Source organism: Alexandromys fortis, unplaced genomic scaffold (assembly GCF_014885135.2).
Source record: "Alexandromys fortis isolate MF-2015 unplaced genomic scaffold, M_Fortis_MF-2015_v1.1 scaffold_152, whole genome shotgun sequence".
In the NCBI taxonomy this organism is placed as follows: domain Eukaryota; kingdom Metazoa; phylum Chordata; class Mammalia; order Rodentia; family Cricetidae; genus Alexandromys; species Alexandromys fortis.
The window spans coordinates 1940421-1963733 of NW_026068045.1; the positions used below are offsets into that span (position 1 = coordinate 1940421).

At 47.8% G+C, this 23313-nt stretch overlaps 3 protein-coding genes and 1 long non-coding RNA gene across 20 annotated transcripts in view; 2 read left to right on the forward strand and 2 right to left on the reverse strand.

Annotated features, from left to right (window-relative positions):
- Nucleotides 1-11820, forward strand: part of LOC126516112 (GON-4-like protein) — a 49045-nt gene extending 37225 nt beyond the window's left edge. For 6 of the 9 annotated variants that reach the window (XM_050166324.1, XM_050166322.1, XM_050166321.1 and 3 more), the window contains 9 exons: nucleotides 573-770; nucleotides 2531-2674; nucleotides 4077-4220; nucleotides 4304-4423; nucleotides 6311-6421; nucleotides 7518-7728; nucleotides 8161-8779; nucleotides 8863-8965; nucleotides 9381-9654. In XM_050166324.1, the coding sequence (XP_050022281.1) occupies nucleotides 573-770; nucleotides 2531-2674; nucleotides 4077-4220; nucleotides 4304-4423; nucleotides 6311-6421; nucleotides 7518-7728; nucleotides 8161-8779; nucleotides 8863-8965; nucleotides 9381-9530 (1800 nt within the window). In that variant the 3' untranslated portion in view covers nucleotides 9531-9654. Of the gene's footprint in view, nucleotides 1-572; nucleotides 771-2530; nucleotides 2675-4027; nucleotides 4221-4303; nucleotides 4424-6310; nucleotides 6422-7517; nucleotides 7729-8160; nucleotides 8780-8862; nucleotides 8966-9380; nucleotides 9655-11685 lie in introns of those variants that run through there. The other 3 variants (XM_050166325.1, XM_050166329.1, XM_050166330.1) reach the window with 3 other exon arrangements.
- Msto1 (misato mitochondrial distribution and morphology regulator 1) lies at nucleotides 9801-14575 on the reverse strand. 4 transcript variants are annotated; one of them, XM_050166337.1, is made up of 14 exons: nucleotides 13604-14574; nucleotides 13379-13514; nucleotides 12903-12972; nucleotides 12736-12811; nucleotides 12304-12358; nucleotides 12118-12205; nucleotides 11907-12024; nucleotides 11697-11822; nucleotides 11445-11597; nucleotides 11025-11156; nucleotides 10769-10953; nucleotides 10469-10573; nucleotides 10264-10373; nucleotides 9801-10072 (listed from the first exon to the last, which is right to left on the reverse strand). In XM_050166337.1, the coding sequence occupies exons 1-14, from the start codon at nucleotides 13685-13687 to the stop codon at nucleotides 9858-9860; spliced, it is 1653 nt and encodes a 550-aa protein (XP_050022294.1). In that variant the 5' UTR covers nucleotides 13688-14574; the 3' UTR covers nucleotides 9801-9857. The 4 variants fall into 4 exon arrangements, with proteins under 4 accessions (XP_050022294.1, XP_050022295.1, XP_050022293.1 ...); XM_050166338.1 differs by having other exon boundaries at nucleotides 11697-11831; nucleotides 12118-12251; nucleotides 12299-12358; nucleotides 13604-14573; XM_050166336.1 differs by having other exon boundaries at nucleotides 11697-11831; nucleotides 13604-14561.
- On the forward strand, nucleotides 13524-20168 carry LOC126516122 (uncharacterized). The gene is made up of 3 exons (XR_007596022.1): nucleotides 13524-13658; nucleotides 18047-18142; nucleotides 19637-20168. It is a non-coding gene; the product is annotated as an uncharacterized lncRNA (long non-coding RNA).
- A 132-nt stretch (nucleotides 20169-20300) lies between these two features.
- Dap3 (death associated protein 3) overlaps nucleotides 20301-23313 on the reverse strand; it is a 28270-nt gene continuing 25257 nt past the window's right edge. For all 6 annotated transcript variants that reach the window (XM_050166345.1, XM_050166344.1, XM_050166343.1 and 3 more), the window contains 3 exons: nucleotides 22614-22703; nucleotides 21851-21968; nucleotides 20301-20484 (listed from right to left, as the gene is read on the reverse strand). In XM_050166345.1, the coding sequence (XP_050022302.1) occupies nucleotides 20399-20484; nucleotides 21851-21968; nucleotides 22614-22703 (294 nt within the window). In that variant the 3' untranslated portion in view covers nucleotides 20301-20398. The remainder of the gene's footprint in view (nucleotides 20485-21850; nucleotides 21969-22613; nucleotides 22704-23313) is intronic.

A 23313-nucleotide genomic window follows, 5' to 3' on the forward strand; every position in this document is an offset into this window, starting at 1 on the left:
TGTCTGCAGTGCCGCGTTGTGAGTTCACAGATTGGGTTGACTGCTACCATTAGTGAGCGTTTAGTGAAAAGAATGGCAGGTAGTATGTAGCCTGGTGTGCTAATCTCGAGATGTACACCCTAGGCTTTTGTTGTCTCTTGCTACCCTGTGTAGCTGCTTGCTTCTCAGTTAATCATCCGGCAGAGCACTTAGCTGATGCAGCTGCTGGTGTTGCTGCTGCTGTCTGCTGTTATTAACATTCTAAGTTCGGGTATTAATGTACCTGGTATGACCTGTATTAGAATCCAAAAATTCCTCTTATTAGGTTATATTTGGGACTCATGTCATGAAGGCAATCTTAGGAATCCTTAGTTTTGTGACTCTAATCTCAAGAAAATACAGGTTGTCCAGTTGCCCCTCAGAGAAAAGCAAGTCTGCCTTGCTGCTTATTCTGTGTCCTTTGTCAGCCTCAGGTCAGGGAGAGCCTCTGAAGGCTAACTCTTAGAACTGTGACCGTGACTCTTTCTCCTGTGCCCTTGCATGTTCTGGAGGCCCAAGGAAAGGATGTTGACTATTGGAAGTCTTGTGTGTAGGTACGAGAAGCTCTCCAGCATATCCCTGGCAAGTATGAAGATTTCCTTCAAGTCATCTATGAGTTTGAGTCAAGTACCCAGAGGCAGACTGCTGTGGATCTGTACAAAAGCTTGCAAACCCTACTCCAAGACTGGCCTCAGCTCTTGAAGGACTTTGCTGCTTTCCTGCTTCCGGAACAAGCCCTGTCCTGTGGACTAGTAAGTAGAGACGCACAGTCCGCACAGCAGACTCTAGCTCAGAGCAGACAGGGCTTGAATACAGCCGAGTCAGATAGTTCCAGTCTTCTGATTCATTTGGGTCACCCTCAGCCCATTTCACCAAGTCTTCTCAGGTCTTTCTCTTTGCAGTTCTCTCCTCCCGTCTGTTTACAGTGTTTTCTGTAGTACCAGTAGAGACCTCCGTAAGTCCTATTCTTCTCTCTCTCCTCACTGGAGAAAAGTATTGTTTTAGGTTCCTCCCCCTCCCCCCTTTTTTAAAACAGAGTCTCTGTGTAGCCTTGGCTGGCCTGGAACGCACAGTGTAGACCAGGTTAGCCGTGACCTCTCCAGTGCAGGCATTAAAAGTGTGCACCACTATGTCCCAGCTCTTTCTTTTCCTGAATGTTGGTTGAGTGCCAGGGAAACACAGAGATGCTGTGACTGTAGTACTTAAAAAAAAATTAAGATTTCTGCCTTCTAAGAGGTTTCATTTTTATGAATAAAGTCTGTAAAATATGTAGATTATAAAAATCGTCACATATGTCATACATAATCCTTTATGGTGATACTTCATAGAACACTAGAGTAGAACAGTAAACTGAGGCAGAAGGATTGCTGCTGCTTCATGGCCTAGGATTCATATGTTCTCAATATCCTGGGGGACATAATGAATTACTGCCAATAAAAAAAATAATTAAAGCAAAAATTTGAAGCCTAAGAGTTGAAATGGGAGGAACGGCAAATTGAGCATGGCCGCTCCTACTTGTTCTTGTACTTGAAAGGCAGAGACAGAAGGGGACGAATGGAGACCAGAGGGAGGGAGAAGGAGCAGAAGTCAGTCGTAGACTTCCTGTCAGTGGGTAGCAATAGGAGTGAAGGGAATTATCAAGGCGTTCTCATAGATTTGTGAGCATTTGATGGTTAATTGTGAATAAAATGTCCACCTTCATCCTGGCATCTTTGTGATGAATGAATGAATGCATGTGCAAAATAATTTTCAGGGCTGACAGATGTCTCTGAGGTTGAGAGCAGGGGCTCTCTTCCCGAGGTCCTGAGTTCAGTTCCCAGTAACAACATGGTGGTCACAGCCATCTGTGAGATCTGGTGCCCTCTTCTGGCGTCCGAGCATACATGCAGGATGAATACTGTATATGTATAAATAAATAGATTTATTAAAAAAATAATTTGTAAACTCTGAAGTTCCACAGAGTTTGAGTATTTGATTTTATTATTTGTAAAATAAATACAAAACAACTTGATAACAACTTGATATATAGTTATCTCCTTTACTTACTTGTTGACACAATTCTCATTGTGAACCCCACGCTGACCTTGATCCTAGAATCCTAGATGCTTCTGTTAAGTCACTCATTCGCATCTTAATTCTTAGGAATTCCACAATTCCACAATTGGCTGTTATGATTTTAAATACTTTTTTTTTTTTTTTTTTTTTTTTTTTTTTTTTTCTTTTTTTTTTTTTTTTTTTTGTTTTTTTTGAGACAGGGTTTCTCTGTAGATTTGGGGGCTGTTCTTGAACTAGGTCTTGTAGACCAGGCTGGCCTCGAACTCACAGAGATCCCCCTGCCTCTGCCTCCCAAGTACTGGGATTAAAGTCGTGCACCACCACCGCCCGGCCAAGATTTTAAATAAAATTCAGTCATAACCCGAGCCTCTGGCCCATTGTTTAGTTCTTCTCAGGCCCTTCAAGTTCTGATCCAGCCGCTTACTGATTCCTTTCCTGTCTTCCTTCCATTTGGTAGTTTGAGGAGCAGCAAGCTTTTGAGAAGAGTCGTAGATTCCTGCGGCAGCTGGAGATCTGCTTTGCAGAGAACCCTTCCCAGCACCAGAAGATTATCAAGGTCCTGCAAGGCTGTGCAGATTGCCTTCCTCAGGATACCACTGAGGTACTCCGTCTGCCTATTTATTCATGTGTATGAATGTTTTATGTACATGTCTACATGTGTGCCACATGCTGGCCTGGTGCCTGCAGAGGTTAGAAGAGGACATTGGATTTTTTGGAAGTTGAGTTTACAGATGGTTGTGAACTACAGTCTTGTCCTGGGAACCTAGCCTGGGTCCTTTGCAAGAGCAATAGGTCCTCTTAACTTCTGAGCCCTCTCTAGCCCCTTTTCATCGTCCTTTCTCTCTCTGCCTAATGTATTCTGTATCTTTTCCCTCTGGAGTATCATAAACTCAGGCAGAAAGCATGTTTCCTACTTCGCTACAGTGTGAAGCCCAGGGACATGGAAGAATGGCTCCTGGACTCCAGAGCCTGACTGGCCCTCACAAGCTCTGTAGCCGTCAGTACACTGGAAGGGGTTTGGAAGAAAGTGGGTGGGTGAGGAAGGCTTCGGACTCCTCATTTGTTTCTTCAAGAGACCAGTAAGGCAGGAATGGAAAGTAGTGTCACTGGGAATTGCATTTATGATCGGTATACCCTCCTCCCCACCTGACTCCCACCTTTGTAGAAGCAAGCAGGGAAATGCTTTACAATTTTTAGCTATCAAAGTAGTGGCACACACCTTTAATCTCAGCATGCAGGAGGCAGAGGCAGGTGGATCTCTGTGAGTCCCAGCCCAGCCTGGTCTGCAAAGAAAGTTCCAGGAGTACACAAGAAAGCCTGTCTCGAAAACATTAACATGGGCCAATGAGATGGCTTAGGTGATAAAGTTGTTTGCTGCCAAACCTGTCTGATGTCTTTATTCTTTAGGAACAAAAATTGGGAGTCTGATATTGGGGTGATAACCTAAATGTCCAGAGAAGCAACCAGTTACCTCCTCTATCTCTCTCGTCCCTCCATTCAGAACGTCCTAGACCCTCTCTAAGCCTTGCCCTTTACATCATCTGTCCTCATCCTCCAAAACATCAAAGATTAATTTTGGTCAGTTAGTAACTAGTTCTGCTCTCTGTTTCAAAACAAACTTTATTGTCAGTCTTGGGAGTATCAGAATGCAATCAAGATATCACAGAACACCTGATGATAAATTCAATCTCTGGGGCTCCTGTGAGAACTGACTTTCTTTCCTAGGTATGTACTGGCCTCTGTGCACTGACGCTAAGCCATAGATCTGAGTTTGATCCTTGGGAGTTCTTGACTTCCACAGGTGTGCAGTAGCTGCATACATCCACACACAGACACACACACCAAACAAATAACAAATAAATCCTTGTAATCGAAAAATAAGAGACTTTTAAAAAAAGCTTTGCTGCCTATAGAAGGCAGACTAATGATTCATTTGGGATTGGTTTGACTGCAGTCTAGGAAGATTCTCCAGATGTCTTCCTAGCCTTCCCAATTTTCCTCAGCTAAAGACACAGATGTGGCAGCTCCTCAAAGGCCATGACCACCTACAGGATGAGTTCTCCATCTTTTTTGATCATCTGCGCCCAGCAGCTAGTCGGATGGGTGACTTTGAAGAGATCAACTGGACTGAAGAGAAAGAGTATGAGGTACAGGCCCTGAGGTTGTCAAGGGGAAGGCTGTCTGCGGGAGGGTTTGGCCAGTCTGCCTAGTACCACCAATTCTTGTTTAGTTTGATGGCTTTGAAGAAGTGATCCTCCCTGATGTAGAAGAGGAAGAGGAACCTGCTAAGGTGTCCACAGCCTCAAAGAGCAAGAGGAGAAAGGAGATTGGGGTCCAGAATCATGATAAGGTATATTTGGGAAATATCTACTTTTCATGAATCAAGCTTTGGATTAAACTCTGCATATATCCATGTTGTATGTAGGATAGCTCACAGTATTAAGGTTGGAGATGCTCATGGGGAACAACCCAAAGGTGAGGCTGCTGTGGAGAACCTATGAGACTTCATTAGAAGGAATCATAGCCCTGCATGATGCCACATACTTATAATTTCAACACTTAGAATCTGAGGCAGGGGTATTGCTGCAAGTTCAAAGCTAGCCAGGGCTAGCTATATGGTGAAACCCTATCTCAGAAAAGGGAACAAAACAAAACAGATTGTAGTTCATGCTTTTCTCCCTAGCTCAGTGCTACCCTTTTTCTTACCTATGGGTTTTAATTTTTCAATTTTGCCCATGGAAGGAAATAGAGCCCTCTAATGATAGACGTAGCAGTTGCGTTACTATGTGGCACCATGTAGATTATTAATTAGCTCGTGTAATTTTCATAGTAATCCTGAGGAAAGCTTTATTTATGTGACTAAAGAGCCAAGACAAGACAATGCCAGAGTGACCTTGTCAGGTGTCCATGCTGGGACACTGACATAGGTGGCTTAGTTTTAGCTCTAGAGTCTGCTCGTACTCGGTACCAGAAAGAGCCTTGACCAGTGAGTGGGTAAAAGTTCTTGACTCCAAGCCTGATGACGAGAGAGAGTTTGGTCACCAGACCCATATGGTCAGACTGTTCTCTGACCTCCATACATGTGGTATGACAAGCATGTATGTGCATATAATATAGTAAAAAATATAGATGTATTAATTTTAGAGAAAAATTTGTGTTTAGGAATATATCTGTGGAGTTCAAGTGCCCAGAGATCTGAAGAAGGTTATGATCTCCTAGAACTGGGGTAAAGGGTGGTTTATGCACCTCCTGATTTGGGGTCTCCTGAATTCAAGTCCTAATCAAGAGCAATACATAATTGTCCTTACTATTGAACTACCTCTTCAGCCTCCAAATTAGTCTATTTTTAAAGATGATGATGATTATTTGAAATAGAGACTCTTATGTAGCCCTGGCCTTGGAACTATGTAAACCAAGGTTGACCTCAGTGTCATGCTAGGATTAAGGCATGGGCCTTTTTTTTTTTTTTTTTTTTTTTTTTTTTGGTTTTTCGAGACAGGGTTTCTCTGTGGCTTTGGAGCCTGTCCTGGAACTAGCTCTGTAGACCAGGCTGGTCTCGAACTCACAGAGATCCGCCTGCCTCTGCCTCCCGAGTGCTGGGATTAAAGGCGTGCGCCACCATCGTCCGGCTGGGCTATTTTTTTTAAGTTAAAAATTTACATTTACATACTTTGTGGGAGAGAGTGGGGGGGATACACATGTGCCACTGAACATTTGTGAAGGTCAAGACATTTGGATACCAGGGATTAAATTCAGGTCCTCATGCCTCTAGCCACTGAGTCATCTCACTTGCCCAAAGAGGAGGTCTTTTTGTTGTTTTATATTTTTGTTTTTCTGAGACAGGATTTCTCTTTGTAGCTCTAGCTTTTCTAAAACTCACTCTGTTGACCAGGCTGGCCTCGAACTCAGAGATGCACCTGCCTCTGCCTCCCAAGTGCTGGGATCAAAAGTGTGTCTTTGCTTTATTAAGTGAGGAGTCTCTATACAAAGGGAGACAGAAAGTCAGTAGTCTGGATCTTACCTTGGAGATCTCCAGTGCATTTTCTCAAAGTCTGAGGCTTGTGGGCTGCTAGGATGCTGCTTTCTTTGAGGATTCACAACAGGCTGAGTCAAGATTGGGTCAGTGACCTCCAGGGTATTAGGTGGTCCATTAGAAAAAGGGTGGGAGGGACATTCATAACTAAGGCCTCTCAGTGCAGCTGTTTCTTGTTTCTAATCAAGTTGGGGTATTTTGTAGGAGACTGACTGGCCTGAAGTGGCCAAGGACTGCTCCTGTTCCTGCCATGAGGGAGGTCCTGATTCTAAGCTGAAGAAAAGCAAGAGGAGAAATTGTCATTGCAGTAGCAAGGTGAGGCAGGTGCTTGGTGTGCTGGGACTGCCTAGGCCATACTGTGCAGGTGCTCGTTTCTTGTGGTTCTGTTTTTGTTTTTGAGATAAGGCCTCTCTACATAGCCCAGGCTGTCTTCATACTCACCATGTAGATGAGGCTGGCCTCAAACTCAAAGACATATAGCCTGGCTATATTCTGCCCTGCTATAGGCCAAAGCAACTTCATTCATTAACCAATAAGTATAACACATATACAGAAGGACCTCCCACACCATCAGGTTATTTGGACTAATGGCTTAGCAGAGTAAAGCCAGGTAGGAAATCAGAAGAGATTGAGAGAAAAAGTAGGCAGAGTCAAAGAGATGCCATGTAACTGCTGAAGGAGACAGACACTGGAACTTTACCTGATAAGCCACAGCCTCGTGGCAATACAGAAAATAATAGAGATGGGTTAATTTAACATGTAAGTGCTAACTAGGAATTTATGCATAAGCCACCGGTCAAACAGTGTTGGAATTAATATAGTTTCTGTGTGATTATTCGGGTCTGGGCTGCCGGGAAATGAACAACCAGTCTTATTAACTTACATCTTAACCCATAATTTTTGTTTGTGTTAGCCATGTGGCTTGATACCTTTATCAGCAAGGCATTCTCATCTTGCTTCCTCTGTGTCTGGGTGACAGCTGCAGACTGACTCCTCTTCCGAGAACTCTCCTGTTCTTGTCGCCGCCCCGCCTATACTTCCTGCCTGGCTACTGGCCAGCCAGCGTTTTATTAAAAGAAAGCGACAAATCTTTACAAAGTCCAAGACCATTATCCCACAGCACTACAGTTACATTTTTGCAAGTTTTTAAAGAGAGTCTTTGATTTGAATATGGTGGTCCACCCTTGTAATCATAGCACTTTACAGGCAGAGACAAGAAACTGGGAAATAAGACCCTATATAGCATGTTCCAGGCAGCCAGGGCTACACAGATACCCTGCCTCAACAACAACAACAAGTGTGGCTGGAGAGACTGCTTAGCAGTTGAGAACCTGTGAGCAAAACAGAGTGAGTTGTTGTCAGAACAAATGCAGTCCTCGTGAGTAAGACCAGAACATTGTCACCCTTGCAGGTTTGTGACAGCAGATCTTACAAGAGCAAGGAGCCCCTGGAGTTGGTGGGTAGTAGCCCCCTTCAAGAGGCAAGTTCTATGCCTGCAACTAAGGAAGGAGGTCAAGGCAAGGACATGTTGGAAGAGGAAGCCCTGGAGGAGCAGGAGAGTATTGATGTGACCCAGATTAGGACTGGCAGGACCACCAGAAAGGGAGAGACACCCACTCCAGGTCAGTAACCTGACTCCAAGCTATGCCTTTCCCTCCTTTTCCACACTGCAGGAAACTGGATGAGCCTAGCTCAAACACCTTTCCAGGGATGTGCCAACACTTTGTCATGAAAACATGGAGATCCCTTTTCCCTTCCTTCTCACATAGTTAAAAGATTTTGTTAAAATGCCAGGCAGTGGTGGCACACACTTTTAATCCCTGCACTTGAGATACAGGGGCAGGCAGTCTGTTTCAGGCCAGCTTAGTCTACAGAATGAGTTCCAGGACAGCCAGGGCTAAATTGTCTCAACATTCCTCAAGTCTTCTCCTTCCCATTAGAAGAACCGTGCCCTCCTTTGCTGCGTGACTTCATCACTTCCCCGTCTTTCCAGTAGCTCCCCAGTGGTGTGGTTTTTGGTGTATCCCCTGATCCCCCATGTTCCTCCTAAGCAGGGTCGACAGTTGGGAGTACCGTGCTGTGCTCTGCAGAAGTGACTCTCGTGGAGCGACCCTTGGAGGGCTCAACCCTCTGCTCACCAGAGACTCCCGGGCTTCCTCCTCAGACTGGAGTTGAACTCTCCTCTGTCAGGAGAGACCAGGCTGGGCCTGAAGTTGTCTCCTGCCTTGACACATCCACCATACTTCCCGAAGAGGGCGAGGACATGAAGTCTTTTGCTAATTCAGAGACTATTGTGCCGCTCCCAGATACATCAGAAACTGAGAAACTGCCAAGCACTGTGGAGATCCCCGCTTCCCTCGCCAGTCCTGTTTCCTCAAGGACCAGAGACACAGGGAGAAGACACACATATGGAAAAGTCTGTACTCAGAGCTGGCTACGTGAGAGCCCAGTGGAAGCAGAGACAGCCCATATGGTGGCTCCTGTCTGTGGAACTTCATCAGGAGTTGGTGCCTCAGAGATCACTCCCAAAGCTGCCAGCGGGGTCATAGCTGAAGACAGTGGAACTCAAGGCAAAGGTCCAGAGGGGGGCCTGCCAAAAGCCTCAGAAGCTACTGTCTGTGCCAACAACAGCAAGGTCAGCTCCACTGGGGAGAAGGTGGTATTGTGGACAAGGTAGGTAAAAACAAGCTGTGTTTGCAGAGTGTAACACAGGTCCAAAGCGATCCTCAGGCCTAACTATGCTGCCTGGCTTTCAGGGAGGCTGACCGAGTGATTCTCACCATGTGCCAGGAGCTGGGCGCACAGCCCCACACCTTCAGCAGCATCTCCCGGCAACTGGGTAACAAGACCCCTGTTGAGGTGAGGTGGGGCGGGTCACAGGGTGATGGGGAACGAAGGCAGGAGGATGGGACCAATGGGGTTTACAGTCATAAGGAACTTTTAAGGAAGCAACTGGTTCTTTTAAAGCTTGGCCTAAGGAAAGGCTTGGCCTGTCAGTGTAGTGGGTTTCTGTTGTTGTTTTCTTTGGAGATGATTTTCACTGTGTCCCTGGCTACCCTTGAATAAGTAGATCAGGCTGGCCTTGTACTCAGGAATCCTCCTGATTGCTGGAATTAAAGGTGTGTATCACCGAGTCTTGTTCCCAGGGAAGACTGTTCTGTTTGTGGCATTCACCTGTTTCTACAGAAGACACAACCTTGCTCTGTATAATAAGTGGGTGCCAAGTTCATTTAAGCAGACTGGAACCATGAGCCCAACCCCTTTCCTTTGCTAGGTTTCCCACCGTTTCCGAGAACTCATGCAACTCTTCCACACAGCCTGTGAGGCCAGCTCTGAGGATGAGGATGATGCCACCAGCACCAGCAATGCAGACCAGCTCTCTGACCGTGGGGACCTGTTGTCTGAAGAAGAGCTGGATGAATGAAACCCTGGGAAGGTATGGGTTTCATCTGCCAAGACCAACCAACAGCCCTCTGTACAAGGGTGGTTGTACTTGACTCATAGAGACCTTGAACCTTGACAGAGCCAGTTGGGAGATGGTTCTGCGGCCTGTGTCTCTCAGGGACTTCAGTGAAGACTTTACAAACACATTCTGGAAACAGCATTGGTGGAGAACGGGGCTTGGCTCTTTTGTGAACTCACTCTTTTTAAATGTACAAATGCATATATCTTGCAGCAATCCCAACACACTGGGTTCCTGCACCTGGCAGCTTTTATTACAAATTATCTCCCTAATACCTTCCCTGGAACATCAGTTTGAAAGGCTGTTACCCTCCTGGTAACACTGGGCCAGGCTGTGTAAGTCCTGTAGCAGCTCCTCCATGTCATCCCGCTCCACCCCAGCGTCCATGAAGCTAGCCCAGCGCCGCAGGTCAAGTCTGGAGAGCTCTTCAGCCAAGTCTCCCAGGGTGCGGTACAAGGATGAAGATGAGCGCAGGGCTCCAAACACAGGGATGCTCTGCACCGCTGTAGAGGGAGAGAGCTGGGGTCTACTCTGGGCGTGGTAGATTGTAAAGGACGGCAGTGAAGTGTGTGCCGTCGCTCTAGTACGCCAGCACCCTAGAGGGGCTGTGGTCGGGTGGAGGAACGCTCAACTGTGAAGACAAAGAGTAAAACTGCCCCTGTGTGGCTCAAGTGTTAGCTTCTCCATGTCCTACCTGCGCCCTTGGGGGTGCCATCCAGGGCCAGCCCCTTGTGACTGAAGCTGGAGAAGAGGTGTGGGTAAGGAGGAGCCACTCTGCAGGGCGTCAGCAGCAGGTGTGAGGAGCTGCAGGCAGAGGGCGGTGACTCGGTGACTCGGAGAGCAGAGCAGAGCAGCAGAGGCTGCCCACCGCCCAGGAGCAGGGCAAGTGCCCAACTGACCTTAAGACTCTAGGGTGCTGCTGTTGTAAATAGAGGGCCAAGACTTCTTCTCCAGAGGCACAGGCATGGAGAGCCGACGGCAAGGGTGTCCCTGGGTTGAGCTTACTGCCAGAACAAAGGCAAACCTTTTGTACATACTTCAGCTGTATGAATAAGAGCTAAGAATCCTTACATCCTTGGACCAGCAGCTGGATCAGTCCAGAGCTCATGTGAGGCGGTGGTGGCGGTCAGAAGCAAGCATACCCTCAGGAACAAAGACCTGAGCAGGTCTCACAGGGCCCATAATAACCCGGTCTTTACCTGGTGTGGCTCGTACTGTCTATACCCCTGAGCACCACTGACTGGGCAAAGCATCGACTTCCAGCAGAGTCCCCACAAGCAGAGAGTGGGGTCCACGGGGTGGTTCCTCCAAGCTGTCCCAGGATGTCGGGAAGGGACTGGCCTGGATCCAGTGGGAAGGGGATGACTGCTTCTGCTGTCACCACCTACAGACCAGGAGGTGTCAGGTTACAGAGCCTTTCCTGGGCTCTGGCCAGGCCCTCAGAAAGCTTCTTACCTTTCTCCCGGAGAAACTTAGCAGATCAGCCAAATGAGCCATGGGCACCATGGAGGACCGCAGGCGGAAGGGAGCTGTGACTGTGTCCAGGGCTGTAGCAAGAATGGCGCTACAGTGGAAGGGCAGACTGGCCTGTCAAGTGGGACAGGAGGGGATATTGGGTCTCTCGGGTGTGGGAAACACACCAAGGGCAGAGATCTAGGGAATGAAGTAAGGCTGTTCGTCCTGAGGCCGGATAAACATGAGCTAAGAGGTCAGGTTTAAGGTGGGAACCCAACTTGGTGTAAAAGTGATTCCTGAGTATGTGTTGGGTGCTAGGTTCAGTCCCTAGCACCACACGCACATGGCCGGGAGGTGGGGTGGGAGAAGAAGCAGAGTCGCAGTGATAGAGGCTGACATAAATGGAGCTTCGAACCTTACATCATAGTGTAGGTCAGGGAAGCTGACAGGTGGCTTGGGTCGCAGGCCCAGGTGCCCTCCCAGGGATAAGGGACAGACAAAAGAGCTGTACCCAGTCAGGTGCACCAGACCGAATGCTGTGTTTAGGAGGCGATAGATATTTTTCTGGGGCTCCTGGTAAAAGAAATGAGAGTGGGTTGCTCCAAGTAACTTCCTCAGTGGGGTCCTCTCCTTCCCACCAACTCTGCTGCTTTTCTTCCAGCTTCCACTCACCCCAAGACTGTAGGGAGCAGGGAGCAGACCCCACGTTATTACTCCTCGTCCTGAATACTCGTCTTGTAGCAGCTCTGCAGTTTTAGCGCCTACTCCAGAGAAGCCGTCGTGCAGGTCACACAGGATCTGGAAGCCCTGCAGAGAGGTCAACAGAGCAGACTGGAGCCTGAGACCAGTGTCTCCCCAGCACCTGCACTGCCACATAGCTACCTGCAAGTAGTCACACTCTTCCACATAGAAATGTAGTCTGTCCTCCAGCTCCTCCAGGTACCTGGGTTCCTTCAGGATACCCTCCCCTTGTCCAAAAGCTTCCAGGCGACCTGTTTCACTACCAGAAATCACTGTGATGAAACCCCAGTCCTGCCCTCAGCTCCCCAATCTGCTGTTTTGGAGGAGGGCAGGTGAGATGGAGTCCCCATACCCGTCGTGGTTGTACTTCTGAATCACACAGATGCTCCGCGGATGGAGATGCACCCTGAGGAAGTCTGACCAGACTCTGATGCTGTTCTCTGTGGGGGAAATGGGCAGCCCGAACAGCGAGCAGATGAGCTGCACCTTCCCCAGAGTCCCTGCTCTGCTCAGTCTCCAGCATCAAGGGACACCTCACCTTTGCCATTTAGGATAGGTTTGGTCCTCCAGACACCATCAGTATTCAGCACTCCCTGGGAGGGGTGAGGGAAATGACATTTAGTTCCAGGAAGTTCTCCTCTGCCGTGTTTTTTCTTATGTGTATATGTGTGTGCCCCTGTGGATTTGATGTGCACCACTTGCCGGAAGCCAGAAAATGGAGTGAGGTTCCCGGTTGTTTTGAGATGCCTGAAGGGGGCATTGGGAACTCAGCTCAGGGTCCTTTGAAAGAGAGGCGAGGATTCTTTCTTAGCCTCTAAACCAGATTAAAGGTTCCTGCCCGTTTACAGCCAAAGGTGCTTTGTCCAAAATCAAATGTTTCTAAGGTATTTATAGTGGCTAGATGCCTCCTTTTCTGCCTTACTACTTTGCATGTGGTAGGTTTCAAAGTTTAGGGCAGAGACTGCATCACCTCTGCACTTAGAAGGTCCTGGAGGTTAGGGTTCTTTGGGTACTCTTCTTCTCTGTGTGTGGTGAGCTTCCCTTGCCTGAAAAAGAGTGGAGATGAAGCATTTGATTCTCTCTCCAGCCTTTTATGCTTGTGCACTGGCTCTCCCCCTTCCTACATTAGACACACACCATGCTACTGCAGCCTCTAGCTGCCGGTCCTTGTAGAGGCCACCTTCTTCCTTTAGTGAATTCAGACTTCCTGCACAGAGATGAAAGACAAAGTCAAAGCCTAGAGCATCATCTCCCTCAGACAACCTGATCACCTGTCAGGTGATGTGTGGTAGCACTTGGCAAAACTTTTTGTTTGGCTTTTGAGATGTCTCCCTACTTATCCCGATCAACTATGTAAACCAGGTTGGCCTCGGACGCAGAGATCTATCTGCCCCTGCCGGGAATAAAGGCGTGCCCAACCGCGCCAAGCACTGCACTTGTCTTTTTAAAGCATACTTGGATATACGCTAGAAGGATGGGGAATCTGGACTCCATCCTTCTGCTGGGAGCCCGTGGCTCTGCCCACTTCAGAGTTGAACAGTCTGGTCTTCCGGTGTCCTCTGGGGGCTTGTCCCTGTACGGGAAAACTTGGCTGAGCTCCGCCACTGCCTCACCTTTCAGATCCATGAGGATGAGTCGCGGCGTATAGGTTTCCTGGCCATGCAGCGTCCGGCCGGCTCGGTACAGGACGTCGGGGCACAGCTCCCCCGGTGACGAGTCGCCTTCGGTCCTAGGTCCCAGCGCAGCATCCTGCAGAGTGCAGAGGGCTGAGTGGCGTGAGGAGGGGCATGGCCATGTACCTTCCGTAGGGAGCGCCGGGCCGCCACGCGTAGCCTGACCTGCTGGTTCCACCAGTGTGCCCCGACGAAACCCGCGAAGTGTCCCAACTGCAGCGTGAGTACCTCGCGCACCCCGCCCGCCATACCGCCGCCGCTGCTCACCGCTCCACTGCCGCCGGGGGGGCGGGCCCCGCGCCCTATTGGCTCCTGAGTGCGTGCTTTCCCGTTGGCTACACGTTGGCTCAGGCGTGCGGCTCGCGCCCCGCCTCTTCCTCTCCTGGGTGACCGGAAGCTGGCACGTCCTCGCTGGTCCCAAGCCTTTCCCTCTCCGTCAGGGCTCCTGTTCTGGCCAAGGTCATGGAATGTTCTCCCACTTGTTTGTGTCAGTCTTCTCGCAGTTGCCTCTCTCCTAACTAGTAATTCTCGAGAGGAAAAAACAACTTGGCGAGGAACTCGATGCTCCACTGACTGACTCCTCCCAGTCTAAGGTCCCAGCCTGGCTAAACCAGTGAACTGGGCAATGGGTCGTCTGTCTGCTTCTGTTACGTTATGGAGAAGGTTTTAGTCCCCTTCTTCATGGACATAGAGTTCATTTGCACTTCTGTACTTTTTTATTTATTTATTTCCTTCCTTACTTATTATTTAGGTTTTTCGAGGCAGGGTTTCTCTATAGATTTGGAGCCTGTTCTGGAACTAGCTCTGTAGACCAGGCTGACCTCGAACTCACAAGAGTTCTGCCAACCTCTGCCTCCCAAGTGCTGGGATTAAAGGCGTGCGCCACCCCCCACCCTGAGCCTTTAATTTCTTTTTAATTTGAGTCATCATTTGGGCAACGTTTTGTGACAGGCTCACTGTTAGCCCAGCCTGGCTTCTTGGAAAAGGCTTGTGCTTTTTTTTTTTTTTATATCCAGCGGACAAAGGATTTCCAAACCACATGTGAGGGCACAACCCTGTTATCCTGTTCTTGGAGGAGGGAGACCAGTCAGTCCTTAACTCTGTAGCAAGTGGAAGGCCCACTTGGGCCCCCTGACAGCATGTCTAAGGTCCAAAACAGATCGCTATTCCCGAATGTCTTGCTTATATTTGGGGGGGTGGGGGTGGGTGCGAGTGTCTGGTATTTATAGCAGTGCACTATTTAGGACATAAATTTATTGCTAGTAAAATGTACAGACAATACCTTCTACTGAACAACATTTAGCTTTTATTCTTTGGTGCCTTGGGATGATCAGCTTCTAATATTGTGTGGGTGCTGTGTGCATGCCAGAGAACAAGTTGAGGGAATTGGTTCTGTACTGCCATGTGGGTCCTCCCCCAGGCTCAAGCTCTTCTTGAGGCTTGGCAGCAAGCACCTCTTACATTGAGCTTTCTGCCTGGGCCCATTCCTTTATTCATACTTACATTATTATTTGGAGGCTGTTGTGGGAACGTCTACTCCTCCATTCATAAGAAATGTTGAATGATCATTTTTTCTTTCAAATTCAATCAAACAAATTTTGTGCTTGAGTGGTTGTGTGTTTCTGTGAGACTCTGCGGCCATCTTCCATACAGAGTAAGACCACTAGACACAGGCTGTGGTGAGCTTACAGCCACCAGCTAGATGAGCAGCGGTGTCAGCCCTCGGCCCAGCTGCTGGGGGCTGCCTGCTTGTAATCATGAAACGGACTGGAACCAACCTCCTTTCCCAGGCCCCGAGACAGGGTGCAGTCTATATAAACCTTTGTTCTAACCAGTGAGGTGGGGAGTTCACGAAGGGAAGGAGGCTGGCCCAGCACATGGCAGAAGAGGACAGTGGTCTTACACATTAAGGTCCTCAACTTTTTGGTGTGGGGGGTGCTGGGGTGACACAGGTAGCCCTGACTATCCTGAACTCTGTCCCACTTTCCATGGAAGATTTAGAAGTCTCCGTTGATTTGTTGGAGCTGGAGAGATGGCTCAGTCATTAAGCATCCTTGTTGCTCCTACAGGGGACCCAGCTTGGGTTCAAGCATTCACGTGGATCAATGTCCTCTTCTGATAGCCATTGTTATTTCATGCACATAATGTACATAATACTCATATACATACAGTACATACATCTGATGAAAATGTTGGAGCTGGAGAGATGGGTCAGGGGTTAACTCTTCCATCACTGGGACAGCGGCAGCTCAGAATTCTTGTAACTTTCTCCAGCCTCAGGGTAACCGACAGCACAGGGTGTACACAACATATACACGACATACACTAAGTCATACAGACCTCTGAGGGCACACACTGAACATAGACATGTCATACACTAACATGGTGATATAGACCTCTGAGGGCACACACTGAACATATACAAGACATACACTAACATGGTCATATAGACCTCTGAGGGCACACACTGAACATAGACATGTCATACACTAAGTCATACAGACCTCTGAGGGCACACACTGAACATAGACATGTCATACACTAACAAACATGGTGATACAGACCTCTGAGGGCACACACTGAACATGTCACACTAATGTAGTTTTCAACTAATGTAAATTAAAAACTTTTTTAAAATGAAAAAAAACCAGTTTTGTGCCAAATCACCATGCCAGCTATTTTTTTTTTTCTGTGCTGTGTCCCTTCCTGCAGAATTGTGTATTAAAAACCACTATCCCTCCTCTCTTAAATTTGATTTAGTCCCAACTATCCTAGTTCTAACTGTTCTGAGACCAAGCTGGGGAAGCAGTGAGTTTATTGAACCTCCTCACAGAGCATGAAGGAGTTGTTTACTAAAGGTCGGGGCATGGGTCATCCTGTCCCGTGTGCCCCGTCCCTACCTTCCTGCAGATTATACATACTCATTTCCCAGACTCAGAGGACAAGTGCAGTTATGACAGAATTACATACAAATAGCTGAGGACAGCTATTAGGACTTCAGATGAGGCGCCAACTACATCAGTGGGGACTCCCTAGGGACCAACAGTGGGTTGGTGGGATGACCTCTTACAAAGCACAGGTCATCTATGAGTATGGAGAAGAACAACCAAAACATTTGCTGGTGCTGTACCAGAAGATCCATTGGAGGGAACCTTCATCTGGCGATGGATGGAGATAGAGACAGAGACCCACACTGGAGCTCCCAAGGTCCAAAGGAGGGGCAGAAGGAGGGAGAACATGAGCAAGGAAGTCAGGACCGCGAGGGGTGCGCCCACCCACTGAGGCGGTGGGGCTGATCCAATGGGAGCTCACCAAGGCCAGCTGGACTGGGACTGATGGAGCATTTGATCAAACTGGACTCTCTGAATGTGGCTGACAATGAGTGCTGACTGAGAAGCGAAGGACAATGGCACTGGGTTTTGATTCTACTGCATGTACTGGCTTTGTGGGCGCCTAGTCTGTTTGGATGCTCACCTTCCTAGACTTGGATGGAGGAGGGAGGACCTTGGACTTCCCACAGGGCAGGGACTGGAGAGGTGTAGGGCCCGGGTCTACCCTTGTTCCTGGGGTGCATGTTGAGGACAGTTTCTGGTCAGTTAACTAAAGCATTCTGTTTGTTCCGGTGCTCCCCTTGCCCCGCCTGGTGATTAGCTGTAGGGCATCGTTGACTCCATCTTTGGTGTGGTAATTTCCCACCTGCCCGGGCAGAAATCCTTGTGCAGCAGCGAAGTGTGTAAGGATTTCCCCAAGGTTGAATAAATGGCATTCAGCTGATCTCCTTTCGAATGACCCAGGTCTCTTTGTGTGTTCTTTCAATCTCCAGGCCCTTGCCTGACTCGCGCTTACTGTACCGAGGGGTAACACAGAATCGGGTGTTAGAGAGGGAGGGGGAGGGAAATAGGAGGAGGTGGAAATTTTTAATTAAAAAAAAAATTGCTGGTTTGAGCCTGGTAAGGACTCCTCTTTCCTGAACATTTTACCCCCTCCTGCCAGTTAGCCAACAGCATCAGGTTGTCTAGTTCCCACTAGCGGGATCAGATGGGGAAGTTCTGCCAGGAGCACAGCCACGGCAAGGGGATGCTGAGTGTGAGTGGAGCAACTGCAGCTTCCTGGTCCACTCTCTCGGGCCTGAGATTGGTCTGGAGAGCTATCCTGCTCCGCTCCAGCGCTGTCCACTGCAGCTTGGCTTTGCTGTGTGTGTCTGTTTCTCATTCCTGGCACCCCAGTCAGAGTAATACAAGTCAGAGTAATACAAGTCAAGGCCAGAGACCCGGTCAGAACTTAGGTCAGGGACAAAAGGAGACAACCATTTTAATCAGTGCTTGCTAACTTGGTTTGGGTCTTAGCACACCCTTTTTGCAAAACAAATTACTTTGTTGTGCTTTTGCTTGTGTGTTCCTTTATGCAAGCAACACTGAGGTTATTCTTTGTCTAACACTGGGAAGCACTTACACTTCTACAACAGGGGTGGTACAGATCAATGTACAGATCAATGGGGAAGCCCTGAGCATCACACAGCTCAGCCCTGAGCTTTTAATACAGCAATAATTGGTTATATGGACTTTTGTCTATTCCAGTTTCAGTCCTTAAATGCTATATTTTTCTAAGTGTCTTAGGCCGAAGAGACGGCTGAGCAGTGAGGAACATGAAGTGCTGAAGTAAGAGCTCCAGCTTCAGGAGACCCAATGCCTCTGGCTATCACAGGTACCTGGACTCAAACCCACACACATGCAAACTTATTTGGGAAAATAACAAACACGAACCTTGAAAATACTTCTTAGGTCCTGGTATGTTGTTGCTGTGGAATCCTTTTGTGTACTGTAAAGATTTGTCACTCCAACTGGTTTATTAAAAATCTGAGTGCCTGGTAGCCAAGCAAGAAGTATTGTCAGGACAACCAAATTAAGGATGCTGGGAGGAAGAAGGGCAAAGTCGGGAGTCACCACAGATGCAGAGAAGCAGATGGACATGCTGTACTGAACTGAGAAAAAGTGCCAAGCCAAAAAAGCAAGGCATAAATAAAAATATGAGTTAATTTAGATATGAGTTAGATAGATAGGTAGCCTGAGTTATTGGCTGAACATTTATAATGAATATAAGCCTCGGTGTGTTTACTTGAGAGCTACTGGCAGGACAGAAACGTCTGCCTAAAATATGTATTCACAGTAACACCAAAGAAAGCAATGGGGAGAATTGACGGTTACTAATAAATGGAGAAATAATAGATTCAGAGCAAGGAAGATTGTAGCGAGTGTGAGCGTCACAGCTCTGGAGCTGCAATGAAAGCCTGACTTATGGAGAAGCCAGGCTGAATAGAGCTGCAGACACCTAGAGACTCTGTGGTGTGAGGCTGTAGTCCAGGGGACAGGTCCCCGCAGTACTGTGCACATTTAGACACACCAGGAAAGAGTTTATCCACACAACTGCACCACAGAGTGCAGGCTCTCACAGAAAACCATCCAAATAAAACACTGGCCCATCCAAGCCAGGAGGAGCTTCCTGGCTGCAAGCAGCTGCCTGCTGTGGTAAGTGCTCACGGCACCCTGGGAGGTAGCATTACAGTCACCACTAGACAAGAAACAAGAAATGCAAATGACTAATAAGCAGGAAATCTGGAAATATACTGAGTTCTCACTGGGCATGGTACATATATCCTCCACACTGGTGGAGGCGGGAGAATCCTGAGTTGCCTACATAGAAAGTTCTGGCACTCTGGGCTACATGAGATTTGGTTTCAAAAACGAAAACAAATCAGTCTTTTGGGGCTAGTGAGATGGCAAAGTGTGTAATGGAATTTGCCACGTGACATGGCCAGCCTGACAATGCCCCAAACCCACATGTATCGATATTTTGTTTGTATCTAACAGATAAAGCTTGCCTGAAGATCAGAGTGCAGAGCTAAGCCACTAGTTAGCTACAGAGGCCAGGCAGTGGCGGCACACACCTTTAATCCCAGCACTAGGGAGGGATTCAGGAGTGACATGGCTAGGTGGAGAGAGGAATAGAAGGCGGGAGGAGACAGGAACAGATGTAGACTCAGGTTTCGTAGATTCAGTCTGAGGATTCGTAAAGACAAGATCACCCCCTTGGTCTGAATGTGCAGAGGTAAGAACTCTCTAGTGGTTGACTACTCTGCTTCTCTGAGCTTTCAGCTTTAACCCTTATATCTAACTCTGGGTTTTTCCTTGTTTTTTCAAGACAGGGTTTCTCTGCGTATCTTTGACTGTCCTGGAACTCACTCTGTACACCAGGCTGGCCTCTGCCCTCCGAGTGCTGGAATTAAAGGCATGTGCCACCATGAACGTCTGGCTCTGAGGTTTTACTAATATCAATCAGAATTCGTGCTACAGCCACACACACATGGAAGGAGAGTACTAACTTCAAATAGCTGTCCTCAGGCCTCCACGCATGTGCTGTAGCATGTGCACACATAATAATAATAAAAATGTAAACTGAGTCATTTCTTTCTGTAGTTCTTTGAAGGTGTGTACATAAATATAATTCTATCTGCGTTAGTGTTAACTTATATAGCATGGGTGCTGTAGCAGCTGCTCAATTCTCTCAGGAACTTGTGGGAAGGGGCAAGCCACACCAAACAGTCCGAATGCTGCTGGGGCTACAGTGACACTGTACAGAATCAAGAAGGAGGAAGGAACAGGGAGTGAGAAGGTCCAGGAATAGTGGAACTGGGCCGTGAATCATGGTCTCCTGAACTAATTTATGCTCAGTAGACAGACAATGAGCAATTTCTGTAGAACTGAGTTTCTTCAGATGCCGACAAACAGAACTGCAGAGAAATTCAATTTGCTTAGTGTGTGCGCGTTCCTTGTCACGACTCTTAGCACTTAGAGACACACAGCACTTAGAGAGCACAGCTGCCTTTAATGCGGGGCTCAGCAGAGGGACAGCGGGACGTGGTCACTGCGGCCAGGCAGCCCCGCTTGCACTAGGCGCTGGTGCTCACAGGGCAGCACAGAGCCGCTCTAGCTGCCCGGGGTTGCAGTTACTCAGGAACTTCAGCTCCTTCCTCCCTTCTTCCGTCAGAGCTGGAACAGTCAAACACACAAATGGCAGTTTTTTCCTACTCCAAACTGTAGCCAGGGCTTCCTGTTTAGCTCACTACCCCCTATCAACCCTGAGCTCTCACCCCTCCACCTCCAGCTCACTACAATGCCACACTCTTATGTTCCACCTCCAGTTTCAGCTTCTATTAGCTTAAACTTTGCTTTTGGTTGGGCTAGAGATCAAATCCAGGGCTTGCAAGGCACATGCTAGGCAGTGACTCTACAACCAATTGTTTCTAAGCCAAGTCTTATGTTGCCAGTGTGACCTGGGACCACAGCAGGCATCACTGGCTCCCTGTTACTCAGGGATAGAGCAGTTTACTATCTGCATGACGAGAAGCAGACACACAAATACCTAGAATGCTCACAATGCGAGCTATCAGGTCTGCCAGTAAGAGTCCCAGAGCTTCCTCAAGAGGCAGAGGCAGGTGGATCTCTGTGAGTTCAAGGCCAGCCTGGTTTATAACAGCCAGTTCCAGGACAGGCTCCAAAGCTACAGAAAAACTCTGTCTCAAAAAACTTAAAAAGAGTTAAGAGCTTTTGAACCCAGGTGTGGATCTGTGCTGAGACTTCAGCTCAGGAGGCTCAGACAGTAGCCCAAACACAGACACACGGTGAGACACTGCTCTAAAAAAAACAAGAAAAAGGACAAAGATAGCAAAGATCTGGTTTGATGATAACATCTCAATTAGTATCACCCCTTCTGAGTGTCTCAGCACTGCTGTCTGATGTGAGCACACCGAGTAAGTGCTCCCCAGTGTGATGGCCGCAGCCTAGACACATGGAAACTATCCAGGAGCAGGCCGGAAAATTGTTTCCTTCTTTAGCACCAATGCTTTGTTCTGAACAAGGTGAGAATTTAAGCAGAAATGTAATTTCTTTTGTAAATTAAAATGCAGCCACTTTCAAATAGTATTTTTGTATTCTCTTATTATATAGAAAAAGTCAAAAGGAAAAAAAAGGAAATACAAAATATATAGGTCGCTGCTGAGGGTAAAGAGCAAGGCCTGGGGCTTGACTGGGTCACGCACTGAGTGCTTGGGCCCACAGCCGGTGGCTCTGAGAACTTGTAGGATTAGGGGCTCAGCAGAAGGGAGCAGTTCTTTTCTCTAGGCCTTTCCTTTCTCTCTGCCTCTCTGTTTCCTGTCTTCACTGACATGAACACCCTCTGCTCCTACACAAGCAAGATCATGGAGCCAAGTGGTCACGGCTGACCCTCCTGAAGCTGAAGCTGTGAGCCAAAATAAGCTACGGGTACCCAGGTCATGGTGATACCAAAATGCCCTGTGCACTAACTCAGCAGACTGTGCAGTGAGCAGCGCGGCAGAAGAGTGGACACACGACTGACCTTTCTCATGCTGAAGCCAATTATTTTCTAGATAATACTGGAAAGAACTTTCAAATTCCTTTGGATTATAGTTGGAAATGAGGATGGGAAGGAAAGGGTCTAAGGCATCAAATCCTTCCTGGAGAGGAGAAGGATGAAAGACAGTGTTAGTCCAACGAGAAATGAGCTGAGACCACCTGTGCTGTGAGGACAGGGCCTTTCTTCCGTTCAACTCTAAGCCCACTCGGCCTTCCTGCCTCACAGAGGATGGCTACATGTTGGCTAGTGACTTCTTCTATCGCCTTTGTAAGTTTGAGGCCAGCCTGATCTAAACAGGGAGTTCCAGGACAGCTAGGGCTATACAGAGGGACCATGTCTCAAAACAACAAGATAAAATAAAAGAGAGAAGTGGGGGCTGGAGAGATGCTCGTTAGTTAAGAGCACATGGTACTGGAGAGCTGCCATGTTTGAGTTCCAGCACCCACATGGTGGTACGCCCATCTGTAGTCCCCGTTCCAAGGGATCCAAGAGACACGTGCATGCACTCAGACATATAAGCAGTCTCTAGAGCAGTGCTTCTTAACCTTCCCAATGCCACGACCTTAAATTGTGGTGACCCCAACCAGAAAATTACTTCTGTTGCTGCTTCATAACTGTAATCTTCCTATTGTTACAGATGACAATGTAAATATCTGATATGCAACCCCAAAAGGGTAGGGAACCATAGGTTGAGAATTCTTGCTCTATGTCTACGGTTACTCTAATGGAAACAGGGAAACGTGACCTTTCCCAGAAGCTCGTGCGGCAAATATGCGGCTCGGGACTTGAAGAGCGACCCGGTTTGGCTCAAACTCAGCACAATTGCACCTCCATGCTGAAAAAAAGACAAACAGTAGAATTTTATAGAGATGGAAATGACAGCCACTCATCAGTCCTCTGTAGGTATGACCCACAAGTGTCATGACAGCACAGCTCAGCATGATTACTGCAACAAATCAGTTACTGCTTCTTGCTTTGGCTCTGACACTAAGTCACTACAAGACCTTAAGGTTACCACAGTATACTTCTGCTCGTCAAGTTCTTCTGCAATGCCAACAAGCCTACCACTTTAAGCACTTGAATGAAGCAGAGGAATTTAAAGTGGCGGCAGAGTGAGTTGTAAGGTGGCCTGAGCTACAAAATGAATCATATCTAGCTGTCTGTGGGCTTGGTGGTTCATGCCTTAACTTCCAGCACCCAGGATGCAGAGCTCTGTGTGTTCCAGGTCAGCCAGGACTATACAGTGAGACCCAGCCTGAAATAAAAATTATAGTATCTTAAAAAAAATTATAGTATTTTTTGTTTGTTTGTTTTTAAAGACAGGGTTTATCTGTGTAACAGTCCTATCTGTCCTGGAACTCACTTAACAGTGAGTTTGAGGCCAACCTGGTCTGAGATCCGCCTGCCTCTGCCTCCCAAGTGCAGGGATTAAAGGCATGCACCAC